General features: G+C 39.9%; 1 protein-coding gene across 2 annotated transcripts in view; it reads right to left on the bottom strand.

Annotated features, from left to right (window-relative positions):
- Positions 1-14254, bottom strand: part of TNPO1 (transportin 1) — a 95296-nt gene extending 81042 nt beyond the window's left edge. The window contains exon 1 of one of the 2 annotated variants that reach the window (XM_059418044.1): positions 13406-14254. In XM_059418044.1, coding sequence (XP_059274027.1) covers positions 13406-13420 — 15 coding nt within the window. In that variant the 5' untranslated portion in view covers positions 13421-14254. The remainder of the gene's footprint in view (positions 1-13405) is intronic. The other variant, XM_059418042.1, reaches the window with a different exon arrangement.
- Between the last annotated feature and the right edge of the window lie 281 nt (positions 14255-14535).

Raw genomic sequence — 14535 nt, 5'->3', positions numbered from 1 at the left:
TGGAAGGATGAAGTATGAGGCCAGGAGAAAGATGGGTGACACAGACCCTTGAAATCACAGCTACAGCCTTTCTGGAGCTAACAAACCCATTGTAATTTCATGGAGCTTTAGGACCAACTGCTTCAGACCATGGGTCTTTAAATCTTCTATGCCATGAAAAGCCAAAATAACATCAGGAAAAAAGGCGTGTCAGAGATCTGGGGCACTTATTTTACTTCTTCCCTATAGGGAGAATAGCAGCCTGGCAATCCTACACAAATCACTTAATACTCATTTGGTTCATTTCCCCAGCTATACAGCAACTAAAGACCATGGTCCTTTCAGCTTCTAGAAGTTAAACATTTTGTTGATTATAAACAATCAGTCTGGTCATATTCCACACACAAAAGCAAGATTTTCTTCTTTATACTTGCTACTGAAAGCTCTCCAAGCCTTCAGTGAAACTTGTATTCAACTCAAGTGTTCAAATGTAGTTATGGGACTACAAAGTTACATGTCATTTGATTCTTTCTGCAAATACTTGGGCTCTTGTATCAGGGCACTTCTTATAGAAGTCATATTCAATAGCAAGAACAATCTTTAGTTGAAAATGTCAGAAAATGTTTTATCATAACTTGGGTTTCTACCCAACAGAAGTCTTTATCCATTAACCCTTTAAAACTCTAACAGAGATGATGTAAAGCATTATTCAACTAAAAATTCAATGCCTGGGTGGCTCAGTCCATTGGGCTTTGGACTCTTGGTTTTGGCTCAGGTCATGAATCAGAGTCATGAGATTCAGCCCTGCAAAGGTCTGGGTCTGTACTCAGTGCGGAGTCAGCCTGAGAATCTTTCTCCCTCCTTCTCCCTCTTCCTCTGCTCCTCCCCACTGCTTGTGAATGCTCTCAATCTCTCCCTCTCTCTCAAATAAATAAAATCTTAAAAAAAAAAAATCCAATGGAGCATTCTAATTCCTGTTCTGCAGTACCTGTGGTCAATGAGCCACTGTTTAATGCTCTTTCTGAATTAAGTCTCATAATATTTTCTAATAATGGTTAAACAAGTAGCATTTTATGAGCTTAAATAAACTCTTTTTGAAACACATCAGGGCTCTTTAGATCATGCCCATATACTTCCAACTGAATTCTATCACAAAAGAATTAACCAAGTATTTTATTTTGCGTTTCTAAAGAATCAGCACCAATAGCTCTGAAGACATATAGTTTATGCCAAAGGCTGGAAAGTTTTACATACAAAGTTTTTGGTTTTTTTTAAAGATTTTATTTATTTGACAGAAAGAGAGAGAGATCACAAGTAGGCAGAGAGGTAGGCAGATAAAGAGGGGGAAGCAGGCTTCCTGCTGAGCAGAGAGTCCGATGCGGGACTCGATCCCAGGACCCTGAGATCATGACCTGAGCCGAAGGCAGAGGCTTAACCCACTGACCCACCCAGGTGCCCCAGGTTTTACATACAAAGTTTAAATATCTTCACTTTTCTTGCTTTTTCTTCAGTCCTAAAGCTCATCAGGGTGACATATTAAACCCTGATCCACCACTACAGAGTTATAATGCAGATCTAGAAAGTTAAAATCATCCTTTCGATAGAAGGCTCATTGCCTCTGATCTTTATATTTGACATATTAGTCCACTTCAAATAGGAAATTTCAGATTTTTCCATGCACTGCTTGAGAGGCACTGTAGTACAGAGCTTAAGAGTGCAAAGAGTGCAAACCCGAGGGACACCTGGTTGGCTCAGCTGGTTAAGCATCTGCCTTCAGCTCACCACATCAAGAGATCCTTGCTAAGCAGGGGGCCCTCTGATCATGCAAGCGCTCTCTCTCTCTAGCTCTCGACAAATAAATAAAACCTTAAAAAAAAAAAAAAAAGGAGTGCAAACCCTGGAATTTCTCTGCCTGACTTTGCGTTTGTTCCTGCCATTTATTGGTCAGAGAAAGAATAATTAACCATGGGGTAGTTATGAGGATAAAATAGCCAAGTTTAAAAAAAAAAAAAAAAAAACCAACAAAAACAAAAAAAACAAATCCCAAACCAAAAAACCTCTATCTAAAAAAAGACAATTAAATGTAATATAAAACCCTGGCTGGATCCTGCACTAGAGGAAAAAACGTTATGAAGAATGTTATTAGGAATAGTTTGCTGACTCAGCTGGTTAAGCACCCAACTCTTGATTTTTGACTAAGGTCATGATCTCTGGGTCGTGAGAATAAGCCTTACACTGGGTTCCACGCTCATGATGCAGGAAGACTGCTGGAGATTCTTTCTCTCCCTCTGCTCCTCCCCCTGCTTGTGCATGCTCTCTTGCTCTAAAATAGGTAAATAAATAAATAAGTCTTTATTTTTTTAAAAAAAGTTACTGTTACAAGTGACAAAACTATAATACAGAAGGTAAAAAACTTAAATTTCCTCAATTTGATAACTATATGTGGTTTCAGAAGAGAATATCCTGGCTTTTAAAATATACACGTTAAAGTATTGAAGGGATAGAGGCAAGATGTATGAAACCTACTCTCAAATGATCAAAGGAAAATTGTGTTGGGGGGGTAGTGGGAAAAAACAATTTGGCAAAATGTAAACAACTGGTGAATCCAGGTAAGGTGTATTTGGGAACTGTATGAATTACTCCCACAATTTTCCTCTATGTTTAGAATTATTTTAAAATAGTATCTTTAAAAAAACAGCTTTGACTCCAATCCCCTCCACTATCACTCAATTTCTCCACTTCCTTTCATTCACACAACCATTTTTTTTTTAATTTAAAGATTTTTAAAAATTTATTTATTTGACAGACAAAGATCACAAGTAGGCAGAGAGGCAGGCAGAGAGAGAGGAGGAAGCAGACTCTATGCTGACCAGAGAACCCAATGCGATGCGGGGCTCGATCACAGGACCCTGAGATCATGAACTGAGCCGAAGGCAGAGGCTTTAACCCACTGAGCCACCCACACGCCCTTCACAGAAACATCTTGAAAGGTCTCTACAGTCACCATGTCCCCATCTTTACTCCACTCCAGTGAGAATGAGATTTCCTTGTTGCCAACCCCAGTGATTTCTTCCTGGCCTTAACACCATTCTTCCACAGTGTTGACACAGGCAACCGTTCTTTTCCTTCCTAGCCTCACATCTCACTGGTTTTCTTTTTACTTCATTGGCTGCTCTTTCGTCAGTCTCCTTTGCTGGCCCCCTATCTCTAAATACCCAAGGTCCCTTTCTTTTCTCTGTCTATATAATCTTCATTTAGTCTGTGTCCCTGAATAGCACTCTGAACTCCACACTTAAGCATCAATATTTTATAATTGTTTGTGAAATGGGCATCTTAAACTTTGTTGGCTGAATCACAACTCTTGATACTTCTCCTCATCCCATTCATATCTGTTTCTCCTCTAGTTGCCTACGTCACTAAGTGTTCACCCAGTTGTTCAGGCCTTTCCTTTATGTTCTACATTCAAATCAACAGCTGGTGCTATCAAGTTTTACCCTAAAATATACTCTGAATCTGACCAATTCTCACCTCCTCCAGGCTACCCTAAGTCCAGGTATGTAGGATATACTAGCATGTTCTACAAGAGAATGTTCTACTAAAATGGGTTTTACTTGCCTTTCTGTTTTGTCCCATCACAGCCCATTCTCTGAGATGAAACAGCAAAAATGATGTCAAAGCTGCAATTAAATCAAGTCTTCCAACCATCAAAACCTTCCAACAGTTTCTCATCACACTTAAAATAAAACCTCACGTTCTTAGCACAGCCTATAAAACTGTACCTACAGAGACTAAGTAAATAAATAAATAATTACAAAACCCCTTTCAAAATATGCCTTCGCTTTCTTATTCATTATATATAGCTCTACTTCATTACTAATTGCAATATGAGTTACTGAATACTTAACCTATTTATAATTTTGTACTATTAAAAGCATTTCATTCATTTAACAAATATTTACTGAATGCCTACTATATTCTAGGCACTGTTTTAGCTGCTGCAGATAGAGCAATAAATAAAACAAAAGATCTCTGCCCTCTTGGAGCTTACATTTGTGTGGGAGGAAAAAGACAATAAACAGAATATACAATGCAAACTGTGTCTGCAAAGGGCCAGATAAGTAAATGTTCCAGGTTTTGCAAGTCACATGTTGTATATTATCGATTTTTGTTTTACAACCCTTTAAAATGTAAAAACTGTTCTTAGCTCACAGGCTGTACAAAAACAGGCCAGAGGGCAGTGGGGCTCTAGCTTGCTGACCCCTGATAATAGCATTATAGAAGGGTATGTATTATGCAAAAAATAAAAAGAGAATCCAGGATAAGGGGGATGAGAGAGGGTAGGATGCAGTATTAAAACGGGTGTTTAGAGAAGGTAAGACCTGACCAAAGAATAGAAGGTAAGGCCAGTGAGCCAAGTAGATGTTTGGGGAAAGGAGATTTCAGACAACTGAATCAGCTAAAGCAAAGGTCCTAAGTAGGAGCATGACTGATATGTTTTTGATATAGCAAGGTGGCCAGTGAGCAAGGAGGGAACTGGTAACAGGAAATAAGGTCAAGGAGGTAAGGAGAAAGGGGAGTGGGTTGGGCAGATTACAGAGAGCTGTTGTGGGCCACTGTAAGCACTAGATTTTCTAATCAAAAGAAGAGTCAATGCAGTGCTCTAAATGAAGAAGCAATAGGGTCTGTCTTAATTTGAAAAAGGCTAGTTCTCACCACTATATTGAGAAAAGGCTATTGGAACAGACTACGGTAGAATGGGGAGACCAGATAGTAACCTATTTAAACAGTATTTATGACAGCAGTAGCTTGGATCAAGTTGGTAGTACTAGAGAAGGTAAGGCACAGTAAAATTCTGGATGTATTTTGATGCATAGAAAAAACAGTCTGTCCTGAAAGAACGGATATGAAGAATCAAAGAAAAAGCAAAGTCAAGGATAATGCTAAGATTTTAGCCTGAGCCATGGGAGGGATGGAGCTACCACTGACAGAAATGGGGAAAATCTGTATATAAAGTAGGCACTGGGGAGGAAGTTTAGGTTAGTTTTGGACATGCTGAGTTTGTTGTACATTATTAGACATTTAGGTAGAGAGGATGAATACGGAGTTGAACATGTGAGACTGTAATTAGAGAGAAGAGCTGAAGATTTAATTTTGCCTGTTGCCTGTATTTAAATGGCATAAAAGCCAAGAGACTAAATTAAATAACCAATGAAGTGAATACTGATAGGAAAAACAAAGAATAGAAAAAGCAAGGTCTGAGCCCTGGGGTTCTCCAACATAAGTCTGTGAGAAAAGGAAAGGAGAATTATAAGAGGCCAGGACAGAGGTCGAAGATAAACAAGGGTGTGTGGTATACTGAAAAGTAAAGAAGAAAGCGTTGCCAGGATAAGGGAACAAACAGCTCTGTCAAATGTTGCTGATAGGCCAAGTAAGATGAACAGAATAAATGGCACATGGCATTTGATAACATGGAAGTTACTGGAGAACACAAGCTGCACCAGCAGGAATGCTGCAGACAAAAGCCTGACTGCAATGGGTTTAGGAGAGTACATGGGAGGGAAAAATTTGGCATACCAAGTGTAGAAAAAAGTCTTTTGAGGAATAACGCTGCAAAAAGAAATCTGAAAAATGAGGAAATGGGGTGAAAAGTGAATCAAGGTATTTTTTTGTTGTTTTGTTTTTCGCTTTTTTTTAAATTTATTTTTTATTTATTTTCAGCGTAACAGTATTCATTATTTTTGCACCACACCCAGTGCCCCATGCAATCCGTGCCCTCTATAATACCCACCACCTGGTACCCCAACCTCCCCCCCCCCCCCCCGCCCCTTCAAAACCCTCAGATTGTTTTTCAGAGTCCATAGTCTCTCATGGCTCACCTCCCCTTCCAATTTCCCCCAACTACCTTCTCCTCTCTAACTCGCCTTGTCCTCCATGTTATTTGTTATGCTCCACAAATAAGTGAAACCATATGATAATTGACTCTCTCTGCTTGACTTATTTCACTCAGCATAATCTCTTCCAGTCCCGTCCATGTTGCTACAAAAGGGGTATTCGTCCTTTCTGATGGAGGCATAATACTCCATAGTGTATATGGACCACATCTTCCTTATCCATTCGCTTTTTAAATAATAGGAGAAATAACAGCATACCTGTTTGCTGATAGAATTCAATAAAGATGACATGGCAGAAGAGAAGCTGAATCAGTGTCCTTGAGCACATGAGAGAGGATGGGATCTAGTACAAAAGCCTTTGTGGGACACTTTCTTTGAAAAGTCAGAGAAAAACCACAGTCAAGGATAACTAAGACACAAGAAGGATGGAGTTGCCACTGACAGAAATGGGGGATTTGGGGTCATAGTAGAACACACAAAATTGTAACTACAGAAGGACTGCAGTTACTAACAAGGCAAGGGGGCATCACGATGGGAGTAACTGAGACAGGGTAGACAAGCCCAGGAGGAAAGGTCTAGGAATGAGAGGACAGGGTACTGGAAAGATTAGTTATGTATATTCTTTGCAATTTCATTATAAAGACAGGCAGTCTGAAGAAAGGGTAATGAGGCTGGAGCTAAAATAACTAAAGAACGAAGAGGAATGACCTGGAAGTCACCGATATCAATTATGCTATCAATAGTTGGTAACAATCATAAGGGGTAATAGATTACATAATCTGAGGATTTTGAGAGAGAAGGGAGGGAGAATAGTCCAAAAGCAGCCAAGAGATGCATAGCAGACACCCTTCTCACCTCCAGGAATAGTGATAGGGAGAGTTACAGGAAAGGAAAAAATAAAACAAAACAAAATGAAAAAAACAGCCACAACCACACAGTACAAAAGTCAGGTTTCCATACGAGCATGAAAGTGAAGGGAATTTTTAAGAATAGATTGAGGTTGGACTTTGCAGATGTTGGACTGTACCAGTGGGAACAGTAGAAGGGTATACAGAGTTAGAAGAGTTTGGGTTGTTCGTTTGTTTTAAGATTTATTTATTTGAGAGAGAGAAAGAGGTAGGTGGAGAAGATTCCTCAAGCAAGCAGACTCACTGCTGAGAGCAGAGCCCAACATGGGGCTGGATCCCAGGATCCTGAGATCATGACCTGAGTCAAAAGCAAGAGTCGGATACTTAACGGAATGAGCCACCTGGGTGCCCCTGCTTTTTGTTTGCTTTTAAAAGATAAATACAGAGGGGCGCCTTGGTGGCTCAGAGGGTTAAGCCTCTGCTTTCAGCTCAGGTCATGATCCCAGGGTCCGGGGATCAAGCCCCACATCAGGCTCTCTGCTCAGCAGGGAGCCTGCTTCTCCCTTTCTCTGCCTGCTTCACTGCTTACTTGTGATCTCTGTCAAGCAAATGAATGAAATCTTAAAAAAAAAAAAAAAAGACAAATACAGACCATTTCATGAACTGGAGTGTGGATGATGAAAGGTGACCTGGAAGTCTGGAGGTTCTGTGGCTACTGAGAGATCCTTGAACACAAATGTCTCCTGATACACCCACATGCTTCTCTGAGAAATGGAAATTGCTGGGTCAAAGTGTTTTTGCTTGAAAATTAACATGGCTTTACTGATTTATTTAATGTACTAGTTTCAGTACAACCCTGCCAATACATAGTAGCAAAATTTTCTCACTTTTGCAAGTATAATGGGAAACAAAATCTTCACCATTTTACTTTGCACTTCCCTCCTGGTGGGGGAGAGCATTATTTCATGTTAGCTCTCTGTATTTCCTCCTCTGTGATTCTGGCCATTTAAGAAATTGAGTTGTCTTTCCCTAATGGTTTATAGTGCTTCGAAAGAAACTGGTTTTGGTTTTTTTTTTTTTTTTTTAAGGTTCTATTTATCTACTTGAGAGAGAGAGTGCGCGCACATGAGAAGGGAGAGGGTCAGAGGGAGAAGCGAACTCCCTTGTTGAGCAGGGAGCCCAATTCAGGACTCGACCTTAGGACTCCAGGATCATGGCCTGAGTTGAAGGCAGTCGCTTAACCAACTCAGCCACCCAGGCACCCTGTTTTTCTATTTTATTCCATTCCTAAATGTTCACACAAATCAGTGTTGTGAATTTCTTGTTTCAAATATTCCAATGGCTCATGCTAGGCCCAGTAGGTTATTTCCTCCTCAAATCCCTCTACTATTTTTTTTATATAATTTTTTATTTTTTATAAACATATATTTTTATCCCCAGGGGTACAGGTCTGTGAATCACCAGGTTTACACACTTCACAGCACTCACCAAAACACATACCCTCCCCAATGTCCATAATACCACCCCCTTCTCCCAAACCCCCTCCCCCCAACAACCCTCAGTTTGTTTTGTGAGATTAAGAGTCACTTATGGTTTGTCTCCCTCCCAATCCCATCTTCTTTCACATGGGGGCTTAAGTGGGTACGAGAAATCCCTCTACTATTTATTAGAGTTAATTAAGACCCACGAGTCAAATTGGTCAAACCCTTTAGTTTCTGTACTGTCCCTGTTTTTGTACTACATTTGAGATGGTATGGCTCACAAAGCAGAAAATATTTACTATTTAGTTCTCTACAGAAAAGTTTGTGGATTTCTGCTCTGTACCTTTCAGGGCCCCTTAACTACTGGGAGATTTGGGAACACAGTAGGTCCTTATCTTAGCTGACATAGTCTCTGAAATGCTGCTCCTATTCCCCTGAAATGCCTAAGTCACTTCTCCCACTCTCCACTTGGAACCTATTACTAGTCCTGCTGGATGCCTCCAGATTTATACCATAAAAGCTGTAACTATACTTTGTTGTACTTTTTCATTTACTTCTCTCTCTCCAGTAGTATATAAATCTCTTAATGAAAAGGGACAACCTCAGCACTAATAAATGTTAAGCAACCGAATAAATGGCCACATTTAAAAACCATCATAATTTGCCATCTTTCTCATAATTTTCTTACGCTCCAGCCAAAACTATTATTTTTACTTAAGTATTTTTCAAAAACATTATTTTTAATGGCAGCATATTAATTTTATGACTATTTCTTTACAATTTTGGTGAATACCACCTATTTCTAATCTTTCATGTGTATCTATTTAGAATGTTCACAATTTTGTGAAGTATTTCTCTGATTTAATTCCCTCCTTAGTAAAGACAAGAGCAATGAAATCTTTGTTTTTCTGAGATGACCCTTTTTATCTATGGCAGCCACTTCTGCACCTGAGGATTAAGGGGATTTGCCAAATATTATTTTACTAATGGCTTCAGAGTGCTTCAAAGTCAACTATAAAATCCAGTTAAATTTTTTTCCCTTTAGTTTTCAGTATGTAATTAATTTCCAACAGCTTGTGGGTAGTCTTATTCTCCTTAACTGAAATATCTCTATGATTTTGTTGTTGTTGTTATTTCTCTATTAAGACCTTAGCTAAGTTTGGCAGGGGTTTTACTAAACTGTTTTTCAATTTGGTCACTTAACAAGCCATTGTCACTTCTTATATAGACGCCCCAAATCTGATGGGATTTTTTTCTACCCTATTTGTGTTGAGGTCGTTACTAAGAGTGTTTCACCACAAATCATTTTAGAAATCAGCTTTAAATACTCACTACCAATTACATCTCATTCAGGTAAGGATATTTTTTTCCCTTTGTAAAATATATGCAGATATTTAAGCCATGTCTGGTTTATGTCATTTACCCATTCATTACTTCCAGGTCAAATTTTACTATCTTTGTAATATGGTCTATGATCTATAATTAGTAGCTCCATTAAATTATAGTAATTTAAAAAATTCATTATAAGGTTCTGTATTCATTTGATATATGTATTCATTATGAGATTCCTAATATGTATATTATCTAAAGTTTTACAAATAAAGGACATAAGCTTTGCAATCAGGCAGATCTATATTCAGATTTGCAATTAGGCAGATCTATATTCAGATTCACCTTGAAAACTCTGGAAGAACTCACCTATTCATAGGTAACTGCCATACATAATACAGGGCTATGATAAGGAGCAGAATGTATGTAAAAGTAACAATGAGTGATAAATGCCTACAAATAATGCCTTGCATAATACAGGGAAAAAATGTTAATTTACTCCCTCTTCTTTCCCATCTCAAGCAATAATAAGATCAATAAATGCTGTGCTCCTCAATTTAGCTTAAGCCCATTATTAAATTCCCTTAATTAAAAGCAAAATGGGAATATGGACCATGAGCTTTGGATGTTCATATACTCCAACCCAATATTTTCACTTTGGAGGATCTATCTTAATGAAATAATCTAAAACCCAGAAATTTTTTCATGTACAAGGATGTTCAGTGTAGTGTTTCTTAGAATTGCAAAAAAAAAAATCAGAAACTTGCCGATTGTCCAATAGGAAAATGTTTAATCATGAGAAAGTCACATTATGTGGTCATTTTAAAAGATGCTGACAAAATAATTAATAGCATGAGAAAATGCTTATGATGCTACGTGAAAAAAGCAGAATGCAAAGTTATTCATATAGTAAAGTCTCAACTATGTAAAAATCAAAATAAACAGAAAAAATACTGGAAAAAAATGTACCAGAGGGTTTACAGCAGTTATCTCATAATCTAGATACTAGTGATTATAATTTTATGAGTTGTTTTCTAACATATTAATGATCGTTATGATGATAACAGCAGTTATTATTTATGGAGTGTCTACTACATCAGTCCCAGTCCTAAGAGCATTCTCATTTAATCCTCACAGAACTGTGAGATGAGAAAATCTGAGGCACAGTGAGATTAAATAATTTGCTCAAATTCACACCTAATTTCAGAAGGTACCACGATCTGAATCCAAAAAGTCTGGCTCTAGAGCTCCTATTCCTAACTGTAACATTCAAAGATTTGCTTTGCTTTTGAATTTTAACCATTAAAAAGGCACATGTCAACTTAAATCCTGCAGTCTTTCAGTTACCAGCTTTCTTTTAGCTTTAGGCATTCCTTCAGTTCTGAAATCAAATAACTGCTCTGCATCAGGTGTCATTTTGGAGTTAAGAGATAGCCACCATTCCTCTATTGGTTCTATGTACTCCAGAAACTTCTAAGACAAATCTGCATCCCTATTTCCTATTCCATTATCTCATTTACCCACTAAGACTCATTTAACCATTCTTAGTTATTACACCTACTTTCAGTACTTCCAAAGAATTCTAGTAAGGAGGTCCAGAGTTAACCAAACAAAGTTTCTAGGAACTCTCTCCTACACCCATCCATATAACTATAAAATCTAGTTACCAGCCTTACAGACATCCATCTTCCATCATAAAGTTCACTCACCCTATGACCCAGGAGACATCTCTCACCTGCTATCTCTCACTGGATATCTACCATAGGACTGGATGAATGGGAACAACTGAGAAAGATTTGTGGAATTTTTTTGTCTCTGATCCCTTTTGAAGATGGCATTATTCTCTACTTTTTTTGAAAACAATTATCAGTTAATCAATCACTTTGATTCTTTCAGCTTTCTCACCCTTTTGCTGGTAAACCCAATTGATTTTTTGGAACAAGAACTTTTGGGCACCAATATATGTATTCAATTATCAATCCCAAGAAGAAATATTCACAACTTATACCCTCGGCAATAAAAACAACTCCCACTTAATTGCTGTGCTCCTCTCTGCATTTTACACTTGATAAATCTATATCATGACCTATGTCACATGTTTTGCCTTCCTTTATTAACCAAATTTCTTTTCTTAAAAACAGTATTTGCAGAATCCAACATGGATAAAAGTCAGCAATTCTTCTAAAGATAGTACATTTACATTTCAATGCAGTTCATTTACAGTATTTAGAAAAACTGAGTTCATGTGAAGGCTTTAACATTATACAAAAAAGAAAAACTGGTCATAAAAACAATGAATACAGTATCAAATGTTGATAATGGAAATATTTACAACCAGGATCATATATATTTTTGCTAAAATCTTATCCTGCTCAAAATATACAATGGTAATAAGCTTTTTGAAAGATTTTTATAGACATTTCAGCAGAAGGAATTTAATAATTCCCTTAATACCTAGAGCAAAAATGTAACTGATCAAGGCTGATCGAGGTGGGGGCCCCTTATAGGAAAAAGAAAATGAAACTCTAATAGTTCATCAGGCTAACATTAAATTAGGTGAAGTAAAAACCGGACTGCTAAACTGTTATGCATTTATGACTACAGGAGGAGTAAAAAAGAAATCTGCACCTTTGAACCACAGTCTCCTTTTTGCGGCTACAAGTTTTCAACTCGGTGGAGACATTCTCTAAGAATGGTGTGCAGAGTAGGATAAAAGGAGAAAACACAACTTTTTCCCAAAAAAAGGAATGCGTCCCTTTTTCACTAAGTATAACTTATTTGCCATTCAAATCGGAAAGCTCTGATGTAACAGGGAAACTTAAAATTTAAAATCCGAAAGGTACTTTTGTTATCCTAAAAATGAGTAGATCAGAATAGCCATTTTATAATCTCACATTTCCAAATAGCTATTAGGCCATATAACTTAAAAAAAAAAAAAATCTTTATTCTGAAAAATAAAGTACTATTTATAATCTCATCACTGAAGTCATCACTGTTTCAAGGCAGGACTGTTATTAAGCTTCTTAATACAACTGTCAAAATCAATTTGTGGACAGCCGCCAAGTTCAAATTTCTACATCTGTTGATGGACCAAAGTAATTAGTGATCGTTAAGATAACGGACTTAAAGGCTAAGCAATCTTTGCAACATCCAGTTGGTTTTTACAGCCGGTAGACAAACAATCGATCCTTTTTAAAGGAAGGAAGCCGTTTCTTTTTAATCGTGGTAGCCGGTCTGCTCCTCAGCAGCTGTTCGCTTTTCCGTGTTCGCGTGGGAGAAGTACAAAACGGTGGAAGTGCAAAAAACAAACCCACGCGAAGCCCGTACAAACCTTAAAATTATGTAAACACGTCGTGAGGCCAAGAGGCCCCAGGGGGCAAAAACAGCCCAGAGAAAGCGATCAGCCAGCTGAGTGTGGAGGCGAAAATGTGTGCGGGCCCCGGACGCCAGGGCAGAGAGGGCCGGGCAGGGACAAAGACGGGCCATCCGGGGCAGCGCCCGGCAGTGCCCCAAAGCGCCCAGAACCGGCAGGAAGCAGCCGTCCTGGGGCAGCGACTGCGACAGCAGGGCCCTCAACGCCGCGTCTAACAAAAAGCGCCCCAGCGAGAAGGCTCTCCCCTTCGCACCGCCCCCACAGGGCCCAGGCCCTGACCTCGGACACCTGAGGAGCGCTGCCCGACCCCTGCCAGTGTCCGGCAGGACGCCCCGGCCGGCAGCTGTTGGGCTTAGAACCGCGCCGCCGCCGCCGCCGGGCTCCAAACGGCCGGGAGGGCGGCGGGTCGGGCGCCTCTCCCCGCAGCCCGTCAGGCAGCTTCGGAACAGCTGCCCTCCGCTCCCGCCCTCCAGTCTGGGGCCGCGCACCCTCAACGCCACCTACCCGGTCCCACACCATCCCAGAGGCCTCCGGCGCTCGGGCCCTCTGCCGTAGCGGCGCTGCCTCCCGTCCGGGGCCTGAAATGGCTGCGGAACAAAGAGAATCTGGGCTCCGGCGAGCGCGGGTCCGATTGGCCGGGGGGCGGGGCCCGCCTCGGGAACGTTCGGCGGCGGTCGCCTAGGCAACGGCGGCGCGGCTGGGAAAAGCAGGGCCTGGGCCTGCGAGGCCTGCGGACCTGAGCCTAGTGGCGCGCGGCGGTGGCTCCTCAAGCCGAGCTGTCGCCCGCTCTTCAGCGCGGTGAAGCCTCGACCAAAATGGCCCTGGAAGTGTGGATGCTTGGGGGCTGTCCAGGGCCTCCTAGCATGACGACCCCACGCCAGCGAACTTCCGTACCCCCGGAGAATCGCCCAAGTGACAGCCCTACCCCGGGAGCCTACTTAACACGGAGCATGCCACCAGTCCCCAATAATACAGTTCCAAAGTCGCTGGTAAACTAACTAACTAACTAAATAAATAGGCGACTTCAGTAGATGGAGATGGGCAGAAGGCTGCTTGCTAATGTTGCGTGATTGACTTTTGAGGTCTACTGCACCTAGCATGTCAACTGCTGTGTATGTTGAAATTAATGCGTTTATAGAATTTTTACATGTCCTAGTGTGTATTCAAATAAAACTAGTTTCTTGCTCTTAGAAATAACAAGCCCTTCTCTCCGTAAGCAGCCATCACGAGAAATTAAAATGTCTTCGGTTTTCAGAACAGAACATAATTCAAAATGGGAGAGATGGCTATTTTTATACTCAATTATGATAATGGTAATGATTGATAAATAACAGTTCCCTTACCCACATTATTCTTATATATAAATGGGCTACATGTGAATATTTTTAATTTGCATAGCTGGATAATCATTATATCCTACGGTGATGATGCCGCTGATAATATTCTTCCTCTTAAGATCAACTTGTGTAAAATGCCGGCAGTTTCGACTATCCTATTTGCAAGTGCTGTGTATATCACGTTTTGAAAATGTGTAGCAGTTGTTGTCTTCCAGGCATAGTCTAGATAAAAGTACAGCACTAGTACTAGAAAGTTTCTTAAATTTATATTGGTATAGGTTATTTGTTAACAAACTT

Source organism: Mustela nigripes, chromosome 12 (genome assembly GCF_022355385.1).
Source record: "Mustela nigripes isolate SB6536 chromosome 12, MUSNIG.SB6536, whole genome shotgun sequence".
In the NCBI taxonomy this organism is placed as follows: Eukaryota; Metazoa; Chordata; class Mammalia; order Carnivora; family Mustelidae; genus Mustela; species Mustela nigripes.
Note: the sequence above shows the minus strand (reverse complement) of the source record. Positions and strands in the feature narration are given on the sequence as shown.